The 18,469-nt window shown below is 49.1% G+C and overlaps 1 protein-coding gene across 3 annotated transcripts in view; it reads left to right on the top strand.

Moving 5' to 3' along the window:
- Positions 1-18,469, top strand: part of NECTIN2 (nectin cell adhesion molecule 2) — a 98,316-nt gene that overhangs the window by 58,874 nt on the left and 20,973 nt on the right. The window contains exon 6 of one of the 3 annotated variants that reach the window (XM_081869186.1): positions 186-1,892. The exons of the other annotated variants lie outside the window; for them this stretch is intronic. Within the exon in view, the coding sequence (XP_081725312.1) occupies positions 186-643 (458 nt within the window). The 3' untranslated portion in view covers positions 644-1,892. Of the gene's footprint in view, positions 1-185; positions 1,893-18,469 lie in introns of those variants that run through there. 3 annotated transcript variants of the gene reach the window in all.

Genomic DNA, 18,469 nt, shown 5'->3' on the forward strand with positions numbered 1-18,469 from the left:
CAGCAAGGGGGCTCCTTTGCAGGAGGACCCTTCCAGATGGCTAGGGGAGGCGGGGGGTCCCTGAGACCCCGCCCGTGTGCTCTTCCATGGCTCCACCTGCAGCTCTGCCCCTTCCCCAGCGCTGGCAAAGCCTAGTGATGCACTTTTCTCTGAGTGACACCCCTCGTCTTCCTTTTTTTACTCAGACCAGCCGGCGAAGAGGCAGAGCAGCAGCGCTGGAGCTTTGGCCGGGTCCATCGTGGGGGGGATCCTAGCCCTGGCTCTCCTGGGAGCCATAGTCTTCTTTGCTGTGCGTCGGCACCGTCACCGGGGCACCAAAGGCTCTTACGACCCCAAGACCCGGGTCTTTGGCAACGGGACAGCTCCTCCCCCAGCCCGCGACTTCACCGAACTCGACCGGCCCCTCAAAGCCGCCCCGGGGAGGGGGCCGGAGGACGATGACGAGTACGACGAGGAAGATGAATGCGAGGAGCGCCTCCCGCCCTACGGCTACCCCTCCCACCGCCTGGAGGGCAACGAGGAGCAGTACGACCAGTTGGGCCCCATGTTGCGGCTCAGCTCTCCCCACCACGGCTACGACTTCGACGACATGGAGTCCCAGCACGACGGCTCCATCATATCCAAGACAGCTGTCTACGTGTGAGCCCAGCCTTGGCGGCATCCCTACATGCCGGGAAGAGAACTTTGGCCTTCGCAAAAGACACACTTAAGAGAGACTCTATGAAGTTCTGGTTTTTGTTTTAATTTATGGGCCCTGCGTGGCCAGACTCTGTTGGTGGGGCAGCGAAGCCTCCCTCGACTTCGAGAGGCGAGGAAGCCGCAAGAGACATCCCAGGGGGAGTTTTGTCGGAACCCTATGAAGTTTGGGGTTGCCGAAAAGGGGAAACTCATTTTTGCTTTCTTTTTTTAACAAGGGGGGGGGGACAGGGGACGGGACACTCTTTACCCTGAAGATTTCCCTCTTCTTCGACCACCAGGAGACATTTTGCGTGCTGCTGCCTTAAGAGGATTCAACTTCTTCCTTTTTTTGTAGTACGTGTTAGAGGAGATGCAGAACTGACTGTAAAAACTGGGCATGGGGCAGCTCGGGAAGGAAACGCAGCTAGCTTCTCCTGGCGCTGGCGAAAAGGACCTTTGGGCTCAGCATGCCTTGCGTGACACCCCCCAGGTTCTGGCAATCTTTAATCTCTCTCTCCCCCTCCGAATGGCGCTCTCTGGTTTCTTTTTGGTGCTCTTAACCGGGTGGTCTTGGCTGGTGCTGAATCCCACCCCCCAGCCTGGTGCTTGGGAGGAAAAGAACAGGCTCCTGTCTAAAAGTGCTCTCTCTTCTTTGCCCTTCTCTGCACAACCTCCACCCTGCCTGTCTCAACAGGTAAACAGGGCCTGCCTGCTCTTCGGATCGCCCCCCCCCCCTTTCATCAGGGAACAAGGTCAGGCTTGGGGGAAGGAGAGAGGGGGCACAGCACCACTCGTATTGCCAGCCCCCGGGCCTTGCTTTATTCCAAAAGACTTGCTTATCTGTTTGCCGGGGGTCTGTCCGTCCCCTGGTTCGGCCTGACCCACGTCCCCTCCCCATAAACTCCCCTGGATCGTTCACCATCATTGTGTGCGTTGTTTTCGGTGGGGTGGGGGGGGTTCCTGTGGAATTGTTTGGAGGGTCAGGAGATGGGTCCCTCTTCCTCTCTCTTCTGCACTACCCCCATGCTGTGCCTTAATGAGGACCAGCAGGTTTCCCCCTCCTTCATACATACCCACAAATGTCTGTAAATACCCCCCGCCTTTGTGAAAAAGGCACAGAGTTATTTTCGTACTTTTGGTTTGTTTGTTTTTTGTGTCCCCGGTGGGCTCTGTCTCCGCATTTGAGTGTAATTAAAAGATGTATCGAAACCGAACTCTCCTTGCCTTCCTGTTTTGGGGTTTATCTGACATGGGGGGGTTGGGGGTTGATGGCGGCGAGGAACCCCTTAAGTTGCTGAAGCAGAAGGGATCCTTGCCACGGTGACACCAAATCCCTCACCTTCTTGCGGCCGCATGAATATTTAAAGCCACCTTGCTTGGTATAAAATTAATTGCAAGCGAAATGTCCTAGAGGCTCGGGCTGAGTGACTGGGCTGTCTCCTCTGAGTAGGAAGTGCACACTGGGGAAAGAAAGTTTCTGTAGCCAAATTTGATCCGCAGAAGAAAGAGCAATGTTGGCCTTCTCCACCCCAGTCCTGGAGGGTGGATTCTTCCTTATTGTGGATTCTTCCTTATTGTGGATTCTTCCTTATTGTGAAGTGCTGTCTCTTGCGATTTTTTTAAAAAAACGTTGCTACAGAGGCAAAAGGTACTAACTGATATACAGTGGTACCTCAGGTTACATTCGCTTCAGGTTACACACTTCGCTACTCCAGAAATAGTGCTTCAGGTTAAGAACTTTGCTTCAGGATGAGAACAGAAATCGGGCTCTGGCGGCGCGGCGGCAGCGAGAGGCCCCATTAGCTAAAGTGGTGCTTCAGGTTAAGAACAGTTTCAGGTTAAGAACCGACCTCTGGAACGAATTAAGTACTTAACCTGAGGTACCACTGTATTTTCAAAGGAAGAGCAGAGTGGGAGGCACTAATTGCTTGTCGTATTGTGAGCAACTTCCCAAATACAGCCATAAAAAGTGGTTCAGGTCCCTAGCCTCTCTGGATGCTGTCGGACTCCAACTCCCATCATCCCTAGCGAGCATGGCCTTTGGTCAGGAATGATAGGAGTTGTAGTCTAGGTTGGAGGGAGGGGTGTCCCTGCTCTAAATGGTTCTTGCAGATGAATATATATATGTTTTCCTATTTACTGGATTTATTTATTGCCATTTCACCAAGACGGTTTCCAGTTTCTGAGTTCTCCCACCCAAATAACAGTTGTCTGCCAGCCCCTCTTCTTTATCACAGGGCAGAATGCTGTCTGTTGGCCCTATGCGATGGCACAGTCTGACTGGAATAGGTCCTGGCGGTGTGTCTGCCTGCCTGTTGTTATTATCAATAATAATACTCCTTAATAACGTTGAATGTCAATATGGTTGGCAAAGGTGCCGGAATTGGTGGCCTATTTCGGCCTCCCATTAATCAACACTTTCCCCCTCTTCCTCTCTGAATTGGGTCAAAAAATCTCACTGCCTAGGCCTCACGGCTCTGAGGAGAAAAAAGAAGTGCATCAGTAGCTCTGCTTGTTGCTCTTTTGTAAACAGCTGGCGCTGTGGGTTAAACCACAGAGCCTAGAGCTTGCCGATCAGGAGGTCGGCGGTTCGAATCCCCGCGAGGGGGTGAGCTCCTGTTGCTCGGTCCCTGCTCCTGCCAACCTAGCAGTTCGAAAGCACGTCAAAGTGCAAGTAGATAAATAGGTACCGCTCCAGCGAGAAGGTAAACGCTGTTTCCATGCGCTTGCTCTGGTTCGCCAGAAGTGGCTTAGTCATGCTGGCCACATGGCACGGAAGTTGTACGCCAATAAAGTGAGATGAGTGCCGTAACCCCCGAGTCGGCCACGACTTTACCTTTTTAGACAACCGCAACAAAATGTTGCAGCAGGGAGCACTTTACCTTTACCTTTATGCTCCTTCAGCTAGGAAAGGTACGTTACGGTGCGATAAATAAAAAAAATAGTTTGGTTTGGTTAATGTGTATGGGTTTTGCACCTCCTCTTATTGCACTGTTAAAACCGGCCTCCCAAATACCTCCCCATTGTTTTGGATGGGGCGAGAGTGTTCCTTTGGCAGCAGGCGCCTGCTGTTTAGAACCGGTCTGATCTGTCGGCTTTTTTTGCACGTCTCCATGACCACCTGTCTGCCCCAGGAGGGAGATCGGGTTTCCTTCAAAGCAGGAACAGCAGGTATGGCCCAGGTGCTGTTTTGGAGAAACGGAGGGCAGTTTACGGTGCCTTGCACTGTATACAGGCATCTGTGACTGCAGGTGCAGGCAGTGAAAAGACTGTTTTGAATACAGGCCACAGCGATGGTAGCATTCGCTTCTGGGGCAGGATTTCTATGTTAAAAAAAAATAAAATTGAAAAAAAGACCCTGCCAATGTTTTTCCCACAGCAGCCTGATGCATTGAAATATGAGCTGTGAATTTTTCTCGGTCACTTTATCCTCATGCCAGGAAAAAAGCCTCACCAGTTAAACATCTGTGGCTGCTAATAGAAGAACAGGAGGCTGTGCCAATGAATAAAAAACACACACACTACCTATTGATCTAATGCTTTTCTCCAGTTCTGTAGGGAAGTGAGCTAAAATTTTATCTTTGTAAGCAGCTTGGGGGTTCCCCCCCCCCCACAGAGAGTTCAGTTTAAGGACCATTTTGATACAAGCACCGCCACTGAAGTAATTTATTCTTTTTCTTTTAAAGGAGGGGGGGGGGAAAGGGTGCTTTTCTCAGGTTAAATATTTCAGTGGGAGCTAAAATGCCAATAAAGACCGACACAGCTTTGACTCTTATTTCAGGGAGAAAATGAGTTGGAAGCCAGATGAAAGTAGGAGTAAATCTTCTCCTTGACTGGTTGCATGGTTTCTTTTTGTAATAATAATAATAATAATAATAATAATAATAATAATAATAATAATAATAATAAATAAATAAATAAATAAATAAATAAATAAATAAAATAATGGGTGGCGCTGTGGGTAAAACCTCAGCACCTAGGACTTGCCGATCGCATGGTCGGCGGTTCGAATCCCCGCGGCGGGGTGAGCTCCCGTCGTTCAGTCCCAGCTCCTGCCCACCTAGCAGTTCAAAAGCACCCTTAAGTGCAAGTAGATAAATAGGTACCGCTTTATAGCGGGAAGGTAAACGGCGTTTCCGTGTGCTGCGCTGGCTCGCCAGATGCAGCTGGTCACGCTGGTCACGTGACCCGGAAGTGTCTGCGGACAGCGCTGGCTCCCGGCCTCTAGAGTGAGATGAGCACACAACCCTAGAGTCTGTCAAGACGGGCCCGTACGGGCAGGGGTACCTTTACCTTTACCTAAAGAGGGCTGCCTTCAGATGTCTTCTAAAAGTCTGGTAGTTGTTTTTCTCTTTGACATCTGGTGGGAGGGCGTTCCACAGGGGCAGCATCAAGCAATATCTCTACTAAGAGGAAACTCATTCTCCCAAGTGTGGATCCTATAAATAACAGCATCAGGGTCTTTGCAAAAGAAAAAAGTAGCGGCAGGCTCCGGTAATCCCAAGGTTTGCAGAAGTACAAAAATGTTATGGATGTGGGGAGGGAAACGCACTGAAACGACAGCTTGATAAGGGTGTTAGATTACGAAGGTGTTAAAATGGAGTATCCTGAAAATAGGCATGGCTGACCAGCCAAAAATCCTTATCAGGAGTGCTCCCTGCTGCAACATTTTGTTGTGGTTGTCTAAAAAGGTAAAGGGACCCCCCTGCCCATTAGGTCCAGTCATGACCGACTGGGGTTGCGGCGCTCATCTTGCTTTACTGGCCGAGGGAGCCTGCGTACAGCTTCCGGGTCATGTGGCCAGCATGACTAAGCCGCTTCTGGCGAACCAGAGCAGCGCACGGAAACGCCGTTTATCTTCCCGCCGGAGTGGTACCTATTTATCTACTTGCACTTTGACGTGCTTTCGAACTGCTAGGTTGGCAGGAGCAGGGACCGAGCAACGGGAGCTCACCCCGTCACGGGGATTCGATCCGCTGACCTTCTGATCGGCAAATCCTAGGCTCTGTGGTTTAACCTACAGCGCCACCCGCGTCCCTGTGGTTGTCTACATAAAGCGTGTATGAACAGCACGGGAACGAGGCATGGCCTTGTGGAGTGAGTGCTTAACCCTGCTTCCTTCTCCATGTGCACATTCACAGCGCCTATGATGCAAGCAGGGCTGAGGGGTGCATGACATCCCCAACTCCACCCCAGGTTAATCCTCTTGGCAAGGGAGGTCTCAAGCTCAAAAGGAAGAGCCTTGGCGGATTGGATTTAAAGCCCCACCCAGCCTTAGCGCCCAGGCAGAGCTCACAAGCAAGTCATGAAAGCAACCAACACCCCTCTTGTTGTCTTCTGCCTCTGAACCACAGAGGTCCTGTTTATCTGGCAGGCCTAGTGGTGTGTTGACAGGCCTGTCTTTCCTGATTTCGGGCCTGGTTTGCACGACATGGCACACCATTGTCGAACCTAGCCTTTATGAACCTGGTTGTTGGACTACAACTCCCATCAACCCCCAGCCAGTAGGTGCTGATGGGACTTGAAGTCCAACCAAGTCTGGAAGGCTCCAGGTTGGCAAAGGTTGGTCTACCTCGAGTGTTTCCCAAACTTGGGTCTCCAGATGTGTTTTTTTTGGACTACAACTCCCATCATCCCTAGCTAGCAAGACCACTGGTTGGGGATGATGGGAATTGTAGTCCAAAATCTGCTGGAAACACTGGCCTAACCTATGACTTAGATATTGCTGGACTACAATTCCCATCATCCCTGACAACTTGGTCCTGCTGTCTGGGGCTGATGGCAGTTGAACTCAAGAAACATCTGGAGGGCCATAGGTTCCCATCCTGGGGCCTAACCCTTTCTCAACCCCATTCTTAAAAAAAAAACGGAGGTAGAAGGTACCATTGCATCACATTCTGGCAGCAAATCTCATATTATGTGTTCTGACTGAAGTACTTTTGTCTATCCAGAACCAATGGGAGGGTCTCTCACATATAGCACAGTGGGAAATTGTGGCTTTTAGCAAGTTGGGCCCCTGAACTTCTCATAGGTTTGACAGCCCAACTACTTGGACTTCCTAGGATTCTGGCATCTTTATTTCCCTCCAAGCCACCTCCTTGAACTTGTCACTCTGATCTCTCTCTGGATACCTTGTTCAAAAGCAGCAGGGCTGTTCGCCGCTCTGCATTTAAAAAAGAAATCAAAGCACTGGGCTTTTAATGTATGCATCCCGATAGGTGCAAACTTTCTTACTTTGCCTAAATGCTCATATAGCATACTTCGTTCTCAGTCTGATACAGTGGTACCTCAGGTTACATACGCTTCAGGTTACATACGCTTCAGGTTACAGACTCCACTAACCCAGAAATAGTGCTTCAGGATGAGAACAGAAATCGTGCTCCATTGGCGCGGCGGGAGCAGGAGGCCCCATTAGCTAAAATGGTGCTTCAGGTTAAGAACAGTTTCAGGTTAAGTATGGACCTCTGGAACAAATTAAGTACAGTGGTGCCTCGCAAGACGAAATTAATCCGTTCCGTGAGGCTCTTTGTCTAGCGGTTTTTTTGTCTTGCGAAGCAAGCCCATTGACAGCTTAGAGGATTAGCCCTATTAGCGGTTTAGCGGCTTTTAGCTGATCAGCTGATAAGCGGCTTAGCGGCTTAGGAAAAGGGGGGGGAAAGGGGGGGAACCCGCAGGAACTCGCAAGACATTTCGTCTTGCGAAGCAAGCCCATAGGGAAATTCGTTTTGCGAAGCGCCTCCAAAACAGAAAACCCTTTCGTCTAGCGGGTTTTCCGTCTTGCGAGGCGTTCGTCTTGCGGGGCACCAATGTACTTAACCCGAGGTACCACTGTATTTGTGAGGGATGTCAGTGATTTAGTTTTTTAAAAATCTGTTTGCCAAGCAGAAACACTCAAGGGGGGGGGGGTGAATCACAGCCAGGGAGGGATGTTGCCTGGGGAGAATCTTGAGGGCCGCACAGAGAAGACTAGAAGGCCGCATTTGACTCAATTGCCTAGGATTCCCCACCCCTGGTGTGGTTCTGCCAATCTCGTAACACCAGGATGTGTATGATTGACACACTCAGGGAGAGCCCTGACACTTAGAAAAAGGAGAGGCTGGGGAAGGTTTCTGAAATTTCGCTTCCCTGTCACTTTCCTATAAATCTTTATTTCACCCTTCAGCGGAGCATGGCTGTTGGACACCTGCCATCGGCCTCATTTTCGCTCTCCTGCAAGCTCAGCGCTTCATCTGCAAGCGGCTTGCACGGTGGTTATGAGCGCGAGCTATGAGCCCTTGGTTTCAAACAGATGAGTTTCGCCACACGTTCACAGGCTTTTGCAAAGGTGCAAACTGTCTTCTTGGCCTTGTCTGTAACACATTGCTGGAACCACCATAAAGGCTCGTTGAAGCACTTAGGGGCAAATGCTTAATGTGCGATAGAAATGAAATGTTGGGGTTCGAATGGGAGGTGCTAGTTTAGGGGTGGGCAACCTCCAGCCCTCCAGAGGTTGGTGGATTCCCAACTCCCATTACCCCTAAACGGTGGCCACATTGTCTGAAGTACTATAGGTATTCTGCCGTGTAATCTTTTTGGTTAGCCCACATTGCGTGGGAAAGGGGGTCCCTAGCAGTTACTCCACATGCAGTAATAATATTATTAATTTGCACTTGTTCAGAACCATCCTCAAACAGCTGTTTCAAAGCAAGCTGCGAAATGCAGCTTGAATGTTAGCAAACAGAACGTATTCATGTTTCCCAAGTGTCAGTAGCAGCGCTGAGGTAGCTGCCAAAAGCGTGGCCGAAGTCTTCTCCAGATTATGTTTTAATCTCTTGCCCGCTGGCAAGGCCCTGCTCTAAGTTTCAGCTTTCATCTCTCGCCCACTGGTTGCCCCAACCCACTTTCGGATCGCCGTGGGGCCTGATCCACTTAAAGCCTAGCGTGAATATCGGGCTAAGTCCTTCCACACCGACAGGGCCTGCCGCCGAAGCCCGTGACAGATTCTCCTGGTTCTTCGCCACCCAGGCTGCAGCCTGGGAAAGAAGGAGGCGGCAGCTGTTTTTGCTTAGGCAATAAAAAGTGCTCAAGTGTCGGACTCTGGAGAAAGGTCAAAGGAAGGCCACTTGCAGATGGCTCCTGATCCCTGGCTGCTTTGGGGTGTGGCCACCGCTGGGAACACGAAACCCCCAAAGACCTTTAAAAAATGAAAGAAATAGCGTAATTCGAGTCTCGGAACGGGTGTGTGCTGTCAGCAAGGCCCTGTTTATGAATTTGAGAGGTTTAAGCCGTGTCAGGCGCTGGCTTTCAGATTTCCTTGCCCTGCTGGTGAGGAACCTCTAGATCAGGATTTCCCAAACTTGGGTCTCCAGCTGTTTCTGGACTACAACTCCCACCATCCCTGGCTGGCAGCACCAGTGGTCAGGGATGATGGGAACTGTAGTCTAAAAACAGCTGGAGACCCAAATTTAGGAAGCACTGCTCTAGATGATGAGAAGGATTTTGGGAATACAGTACGGTGGTACCTCGGGTTACAGACGCTTTAGGTTACAGACACTTCAGGTTACAGACTCCGCTAACCCAGAATTAGTACCTCGGGTTAAGAACTTTGCTTCAGGATGAGAACAGAAATCGTGCGGCAGCAGTGGGAGGCCCCATTAGCTGAAGTGGTGCTTCAGGTTAACAACACTTTCAGGTTAAGAACGGACCTCCAGAACAAATTAAGTTCTTAACCCGAGTTAAGTACCACTGTACTAATAATTTATTTTGGGGGCCCATCTGACTGGGTTGCCCCAGCTACTTTGAGCAGCTTCCACTGTCATACAGTGGTTCCGCTCCTTCCTCCTGGGCCGTGTTCAGAAAGTGGTGGTGGGGGATGAGTGTTCAGACCCCTGGCCGCTCACTTGTGGGGTGCCTCAGGGTTCTGTCCTCTCCCCCATGCTTTTCAACATCTACATGCAGCCGCTGGGAGGGATCATCAGGAGGTTTGGGCTGGGTGTTCATCAGTATGCAGATGATACCCAGCTCTACCTCTCTTTTAAATCAGAACCAGTGAAGGCGGTAAAGGTCCTGTGTGAGTGTCTGGAAGCGGTTGGAGGATGGATGGCGGCTAACAGATTGAGGCTGAATCCTGACAAGACAGAAGTACTGTTTTTGGGGGACAAGAGGCGGGCAGGTGTGGAGGATTCCCTGGTCCTGAATGGGGTAACTGTGCCCCTGAAGGACCAGGTGCGCAGCCTGGGAGTCATTTTGGACTCACAGCTGTCCATGGAGGCACAGGTCAAATCTGTATCCAGGGCAGCTGTTTACCAGCTCCATCTGGTACGTAGGCTGAGACCCTATCTGCCTGCGGACTGTCTCGCCAGAGTGGTACATGCTCTGGTTATCTCCCGCTTGGACTACTGCAATGCGCTCTACGTGGGGCTACCTTTGAAGGTGACCCGGAAACTACAACTAATCCAGAATGCGGCAGCTAGACTGGTGACTGGGAGCGGCCGCCGAGACCATATAACACCGGTCTTGAAAGACCTACATTGGCTCCCAGTACGTTTCCGAGCACAATTCAAAGTGTTGGTGCTGACCTTTAAAGCCCTAAATGGCCTCGGTCCAGTATATCTGAAGGAGCGTCTCCTCCCCCATCGTTCTGCCCGGACACTGAGGTCCAGCTCCGAGGGCCTTCTGGCGGTTCCCTCACTGCGAGAGGCCAAGTTGCAGGGAACCAGGCAGAGGGCCTTCTCGGTGGTGGCGCCCGCCCTGTGGAATGCCCTCCCATCGGATGTCAAGGCGATGGACAACTACCTGACATTCAGAAGACATCTGAAGGCAGCCCTGTTCAGGGAAGTTTTTAATATGTGACATTTTAGTGTATTTTTTATCTCTGTTGGAAGCCGCCCAGAGTGGCTGGGGAAACCCAGCCAGATGGGCGGGGTACAAATAAATTATTATTATTATTATTATTATTATTATTATTATTATTATTCCAACAAAATATACAAAAACACAACAGATCATCATACATTAAAACCTTCCCGGTACAGGGCTGCTTTCAGATGTCTACGGCTGAGTTGCTATGGGACCTAACCATCACTCCATGTTGAACTTGAGAAATGCTCTAGAGGTCATTAGTTTCCAATTAGCTAAGTACCGCAGACCCTCTGTTTTTCAAAAGCCAAGCCATGGATCCCCTACTTTTGAAGATTTTTATATATCTATGGTAGTTTTTGTTATGTGAATGGAGCCACGGACCTCCTGGGTGAGTTACGTGGACCTTCTGAGGTCCGTGGACCACCAATTGGAAACCACTGCTCTAGATTATACCCATTGCTCTCCTCCAGATCTGCATTTCAAAGGAAGATCCAGGGATGCTTTTTTAGGATCGTGGGTAAACTGTTGATAAACTTCCATAGGATGCTGGAGTTTCCTTCGACCACGTTCTGAAAGCCTCCAGCTTAGGGCACGTATCTCTATACTTGCTTTGGACCAGCACTCCCATTGGAGTTGTAGTCCAAATGGTACGGAGGGCACCAGCTTGGCGAAGGCTGATCTATGCAAATCGGCAGCTGCAGATAAAACAGTCACCATACAGTACTATGAGTTGCCCATGGTCCTTTAGAGTCCAAACCATGTGGGGGGATCCTTTGGCCCTCCAGATGTTGCTGAACAGCATCTTTGGCCAATTGGCCACTTGTAGCTTGAGAACATCTGGATGGCCAGTGGTCCCCCTGTGCCTGATCTAGACAGTGACTCCAATTCCCATCAGCGTTGGCCATTGGTCACACTGGCTGGGGCTGGTGGGAGTTGGAGCCCAGTTGTAAATCAGGATTCCACCTCTCCTAAACTTGTCTAACATGTCTGTTTGTTTACCCAAACCCTTAATCATTGAGCTGAAAGAGGCTCGTGGGATTGTTTGGGTTTGTTTTGTTAAAAATCAAATTTTAGCTGTGTTTAAATTTGTAATCAGACTAGCTTTAGCTATATTGTAAGCCGCTTTGTGGGGATTTTTTGCCTCGAAAGTATAAAAACCAATATAAATAATAATCCAAAACAAAATAGTGAGTGGACCTCAGGTTCCACAGCCACAGCCTTCAAAGAAGAATTTGCCGCACACTTGCTAGATTACAATTCCTAAAATGCAGGTGGGAGTGTCAGTTAAAGTTGCTTAATTTGTACTAATATACGTACCTGGAAAAGTATATGCCAGTAAAACCTCTGTCCTGATATTACCTGAATCAAAATTAATGAAATGCTCTGTTTTCTCTTTGCCCAACCCTGCTTCCCGGGAACTACTTATTTTTATTTATTTAACAAAATGTATACGCAAATTGTTTCTAGGAAAACCTCTAAGCCTATTCACAAAACCAGTTTAATATTTTCTTTCCAAGGGAAAAAAAGGAAAGGAAACAGCAAAGTGGTTTACAAAAATATGAAATAAAACACTGAAATGGTTGATTTAAAACAGGTAGTTGCAACTTTTCAAAAGATGACTAAAATCAACAGCATCTGAAAAAGAAATAACACACACATAACTTCTACATGTTTGGATGAGCTTACCTAAGCAAATAATGTATGTTTTAAACAGGTGTAAAAAAAGAGTACAGTGATGGCAGCTGCCTGATATCAGTTGATCCAAATAGATCTATCATAGAATCATAGAGTTGGAAGGGACCCCCTGCAATGCAGGAATCTCAACTACCTAGATCTATCTTCTATGGGAAGTTTAAAAACATGCAGAGGCGCAGGGCATTGTATCCAATGTTCTGAGTAGACCCATTGGAATTTGAGGGCGTGCCTAACTTTGTACAGCTCCGATTTGCTGTTAATGCTCAGCCCTCTTACGAGAAATCAGGCAGTTTTCCTTATAGCTGTGTTTTGGGATATTAATAGACGGCTCAAGATAGCAGGGTATAATTAACCTTGTGCGGTCACAGAACCTGGCAACTTATCAGATATTGTAGGAAAAATTCCACACAGGGAACTGAAACTGACCCGTTGTATGTCTGGGCTGCTTGTCTTTTTTGGGACTGAATACCCCACAGCTGGGTGCAGATTTCACCTGCATGTTAAAAGAAGCAAACAGGGCCAGCTCCCCTGCCATTAATTCCAGTCGGTGACACTAAACTTTGGTGGTAGCTATTGAGAGCCTTTAGCCCCTACAGATTTGACAAACCCTTTTTTAAAAAAAACACCCATGTTATCAGGCAGTGCTACCTCTTGTGGGAGTGAGTTCCACAGCCCAACTATGCACAGTGTGAAAAAAATACTTTGTCTCTTCTGAATATTACAACATTCAGCTGCCTTGGATGTTTTCTGGCATGGAGAGATAAGTGACAGAACATTTGTGCAAGTGGCAGAAAGGACAGCTTGAAGTTAAAGTTTTACTTCCTTCACCTGAGAAGAATGTACAAACAAAGGGCTCAGTTGACACAAGAGGAGATGGTGGCCGGGCTTTGGTTACGAAATGAAACGTACTGGAACCAGTATTTCATCTGTAAGAATGAGAGGTACCTAGAAGCCCAGAACCTAGCAGGTGGTTACTTGGTAAAAAGGCTCTCTGCACATGCTCAGAGACACTCCCATGAAGCAGGCTGCGAGTGCGGAGTTAAGATTTTTAAAAAACCTGGTTAGGCCTATCATAGAATTGTAAAGTTGGAAGGGGTCATGAGCGCCAGCCCCCTGCAATGCAGGAACACACAGTCCCCCATCCAATTTGAAACCAGACCCTGCTTAGCTTTGCAAATGTGCTATCGGTTTTATTGCTGCCTGAGGGGGCCGTGCATCGGAATCTAAAATAAGTTCTGGGACTAGTGTTTAAATAATAATAATAATAATAATAATAATAATAATAATAATAATAATGGTGTTATAGTTGGTGGTAGCCTTTTTCCACAGTCTCTAAAACAGGGGTTGGAAATCCAGTGGCTCTCTGGGTTCTGCTGGGCTCCCATCAACACCCAGCCAGCAGAGCTAGCAGTCAGAGATGATCAGCGACATAATTGCTTCTTCTCCCATTGCAATAAAACTCAGCTGGAGGATAGGTTAGGTTCCTTTGGGTTGGGGTCTCCCAGTGTTGGCAGAGTTTCTGTTCCCAACCTTTGTTCCCTCCTGGCTGGGAACAGTACAGTGGTACCTCAGGTTACAGACACTTTAGGTTACAGACATTTCAGGTTATAGACTCTGCTAACCCAGAAATAGTCCCTTGGGTTAAGAACTTTGCTTCAGGATGAGAACAGAAATCGTGCAGTGGTGGCACGGCAGCAGCAGGAGGCCCCATTAGCTAAAGTGGTACCTCAGGTCAAGAACAGTTTCAGGTTAAGAACAGACCTCCAGAACGAATTAAGTACTTAACCTGAGGTACCACTATACTGAGAAAAGTCGCCAGCAGAGGAGGGAAGATGAAGACCTAGCATTGCCAACTTTCGCAGCAGCCGCTGCTGCTGTGCCTTTGATGGCAACTGTGCATGAAGCCATAAGGTAAAGGTAAAGGGACCCCTGACCATTAGGTCCAGTCGTGGCCGACTCTGGGGTTGCGACGCTCATCTCGCTTTATTGGCCTAGGGAGCCGGCGTACAGCTTCCAGGTCATGTGGCCAGCATGACTAAGCCGCTTCTGGCGAACCAGAGCAGCGCACGGAAACGCCATTTACCTTCCTGCTGGAGCGGTACCTATTTATCCTCTTGCACTTGACGTGCTTTCGAACTGCTAGGTAGGCAGGAGCAGGGACCGAGCAACGGGAGCTCACCCCGTCGCAGGGATTCGAACCACCGACCTTCCGATCAGCAAGTCCTAGGCTCTGTGGTTTAACCCACAGCGCTACCCGCGTCCCCGCATGAAGCCATAAGCAGTGCCAATGCTTTATCTCCTTGTTATAAAAAGCTCCGCCCGTTTTCTGAACACTGCTGTGGCCTAGGCAGTTATTATTTTTCTGGCCAGTCAGCATACCCTCCTATTCCACACCGGGGTAGCTGACCTTTGAGATGTTGTTGGCTGTCTGCTCCCCTCACCCACAGCCAGCATGGCTGAAGGTTTAGGGTGATGGAAACCTTATCTGCGGCAACATCCAGAAGGCCGCAGATTACATATTTCGCGGAAAAGTTTCCATGGATGCCTTGGCTTCAGATCAAGATCCTTTGCAGCTTGTTCCATCGATAAATCCTGCTATGTGTGATGTCAGTGTCATCTCCTGCTCTGCATAGATATATTTCTGAGTACAGTGGTACCTTGGGTTACATACACTTCATGTTACACACTCTGCTAACCCAGAAATAGTGCTTCAGGTTAAGAACTTTGCTTCAGGTTAAGAACTTTGCTTCAGGATAAGAACAGAAATTGGGCTCTGGCGGCGCGGCGGCTGCAGGAGGCCCCATTAGCTAAAGTGGTGCTTCAGGTTAAGAACAGTTTCAGGTTAAGAATGGACCTCTGGAATGAATTAAGTACTTAACCCGAGGTACCACTGTACCAGAGGCTGGAAGCAGGAGGAGAGCCCTCTTGTGCCTGGGTCCTGTTTCCAGGTTTCCTGCAGGCATCTGATGGAGAAAACACAGGATAGCTCCGTTGCTTAGGGCATGATGCTGATAATGTCAAGGTTGCAGGTTTGATTCCCGTACGGGACAGCTGCATATTCCTGCATCGCAGGGGGTTGGCCTAGATGACCCTCGGGGTCCCTTCCAACTCCACAATTCTCTGATTCTATTATTCTTACCTCTGCCCCGCTCCTGGCTTGTGGCACAGCTATTACAGGCACAGGACTTCAGTCAAGGAGGAGGAGGAGGAATGCAGGGATAATCATAATAATGAGAGAAACGGTATGCATATATATTGTCTCAGTCCTCCATACAGTAGCTTGTGGGGCAGGGCGGTACATATTACCATATTGCAAATGAGCAGCCGGAGGCTTTCAAAAGTGCTTTTCCTGAGGCCAGGCAAAGGCTTTTAAACCTCGCCTTCCCAGCTCTCAAAATTCAGGTTCCCCTTGAGCTATTATGCTACTCCGGTGCCCTTCAGCCAACCTGCTAGGGATGCGGGCACCGACTCTGGGGAAGTAAGATGAACTTGCTCCTCTGAGACTGAAAGTGCGGCTAAGTCTCCTCTTTTGTCTAGTTTCATGTAAACACCAGCGAAGAGATTCCCAAGGGTGGGGTTGATACTCAGGGAGCCCTTCCTGTTAAGGAAATGCAGCTGAGAGGGATTTTATTTAAAGAGCAAGTGTACCCAGAAAGGGTGCGGCCGGTGACCCAAACAACAGCCCAGCCCAGCTGGTAGCTCCTCTGTTCGTGTTGGGTTCTTGCCTTTCCCCCTTCTCTTTTTCTTTTCTTCTTTTTGGTTTACACCAGTGGAAACGAGCTTGCAAAACGTAATAAGGAGAGCTGGGAAAACAGAGGCAGGCCAGCAGGGGTGTTTACATAGAGCAGCGGCGGAGTTTGCTCCCCCAGGTGGCAGTGATGGTCAACTCTGAGGCCTTTAAAAGGGTCTGGGACAAATTCAGGAGGGTTAAGGCTGTCAGTGGCTGCTAACCACTATTGCTGTGCTGTGCCTCTGTGGTGGTTGGACTCAGTTTGCTCCTGAATACCAGTTTCTGGAAACCACAGCAGTGGAGAGTTGCTTTTACGCCCAGGTCCTCTGTGTTTCCCACAGATATCTGGCTGGCCGCTGGGAGAACAGGATTCTGCACCAGATGGGCCGTTGGCCTGATCCTGCACCGCTCATCTTAGGCTCTAGCTCAGGGGTTCTTAAACTTTTTTCCTCTGGGCCACACTTTCGGAATGAAAATTTGCTCACTCCACTCCCCCCCAAAATTTTATTGGTAAGGAATGCATTGGAAAACAAAAAGAAAAGTGTGAAGGTTAGCTCTCCCCTTGATAAAGATGGAAGAGGTACAAGTGACCTGTACAACACACATATGGTTAAGACGTGATATAAACAAAAATTTGCCCTTTTCCCTTATGGGGTATCCAAGAGCCCATATAGAGACCTTATATAGGTTCCCTATTGGTAGGAGAAACTAACAGAGGCCAACCAGAGAATATTGAGAAGCAAAGCGGCTCGTAAGCCTGATCTTTATTGAACTGTTGCAACAGGGTCTCCCGTCACCCGCAGGAGAGGAGGAGGAACCCAGAAAAATGGCGTGCAAGGCCTTATAAAGACTTTTGAAATTGCCACCCTATAGATCAAGACCACCCCTCAGATACATCATACCTACATCACAGAAAAGGCGGTCTTAAAACAGAAATTTGAATGTTGTTTTTCTCCTGTTGTTGTTTATCTCCTGTCTGGCAGGTTACTTGATTGGATTCCCTGGGGAGCCTGGCCAGTCTTTTGTAATGATAAATACTGAGTTCCTGGGCCAGGTCACAGGCTCACACCCTATTCATATCTTAAATGTGCCCTTAAGACAGGATTTGTGAAGGAAAAGACAATGGGGAGGCTTTTCCATTTTCCTTTGACCTTGCAGAGAAAACATTTGGTCAGTTTGGGAATCAAAATGGTTCCAGGTCGGTCTTCCTGTGCTGATCTATGTACGTGCTTGGTTGGTGCACTTAGGAACATTTAACATATATCTGAGACCTCAAAATTCCTATCACAGGCGTTACCACTTACTTTGTGGCATCCAGCCAAGTTTATTTCCCCTCCCCACAAGCTGGATAGCTCAGCTGGTTGAGCACGAGACATTTAATCCCAGGGTTGTGGGTTCGAGAGCCGCGTTGGTTGAAAGATTCCGGTTCCTTGTGGTGCCTTCCAACTTTACAGTTCTATGATTCCGGTGCTTGAATTGGAACATAGAACACAACTACTTCATAATATGATCATGGGGCGTGCAGATAGTATAAAACAAAGCAGCTGCGTACGAACAAGAATCACTCGCAGAACCATTCCCTTGATTGTCCTTGAATCTCCCCGCCACACTTGCCATCCTCTCCGGCCCACCACAGCGTGGTATGCCGCACCCTTTGAGAACCACTGCTCTACCTTCTCCTCCTTTCTTGACACCATCTGCATTGGGAGATCTCTGACACATCCCTTTCCCGTGGCCCCGGCGCTTTTCTCCGGAAAAGGCCACCACTAAGAGCAATGCCATGCGTTGGGCAGGTGGCCTTAACGGCCCCTCAACCGCCGGAAATCTAACAGCTACACCTGTGGGACTCAAAAACCTTCCCTGTTGAATTTCCACTTGTGCAGCTGCCAACGACACAGGGATCCTACCGGGGGGGGGGGGTTGGGCAGGGAAAGCAAAACAAAACTGGCATGTAGATTCGAAAAGGTGGTGCTTATTCACCCTGCAGTTTAATTAACCGTGGTGGAATGGACTCGCGCCTGCGATTCCTGGTGCCAGGTCTCTGTGGGCTTCCCCTAAGGCAGGGGTGGCCAACTCCCAAGAGACTGCGATCTACTCACAGAGTTAAAAACTGGCAGTGATATACCCCCTTGGGGGGGGTTGGGTCAAAGTTGTTGAGCTTGTTTTAGGGAGGAGGAAAGCCGTGTTTTGGGGGGCTTCAGGTCAAAGTTGTTGAGCTTTTTGGGGGGAGCTAGTGATCTACCAAGCAGGTGCGGGTGGGTCGGCGGTTCGAATCCCCACAACGGGGTGAGCTCCCGTTGCTCTGTCCCTGCTCCTGCCAACCTAGCAGTTCCAAAGCACATCAAAGTGCAAGTAGATAAGTAGGTACCGCTCCGGCGGGAAGGTAAACGGCGTTTCCATATGCTGCTCTGGTTCACCAGAAGCGGCTTAGTCATGCTGGATACATGATCCAGAAGCTGTACGCCGGCTCCCTCGGCCAATAAAACGAGATGAGCGTCGCAACCCCAGAGTTGATCACGACTGGAC

The sequence above is a fragment of the Podarcis erhardii genome (assembly GCF_964252035.2).
Source record: "Podarcis erhardii genome assembly, chromosome: 7".
Classification (NCBI taxonomy): domain Eukaryota; kingdom Metazoa; phylum Chordata; class Lepidosauria; order Squamata; family Lacertidae; genus Podarcis; species Podarcis erhardii.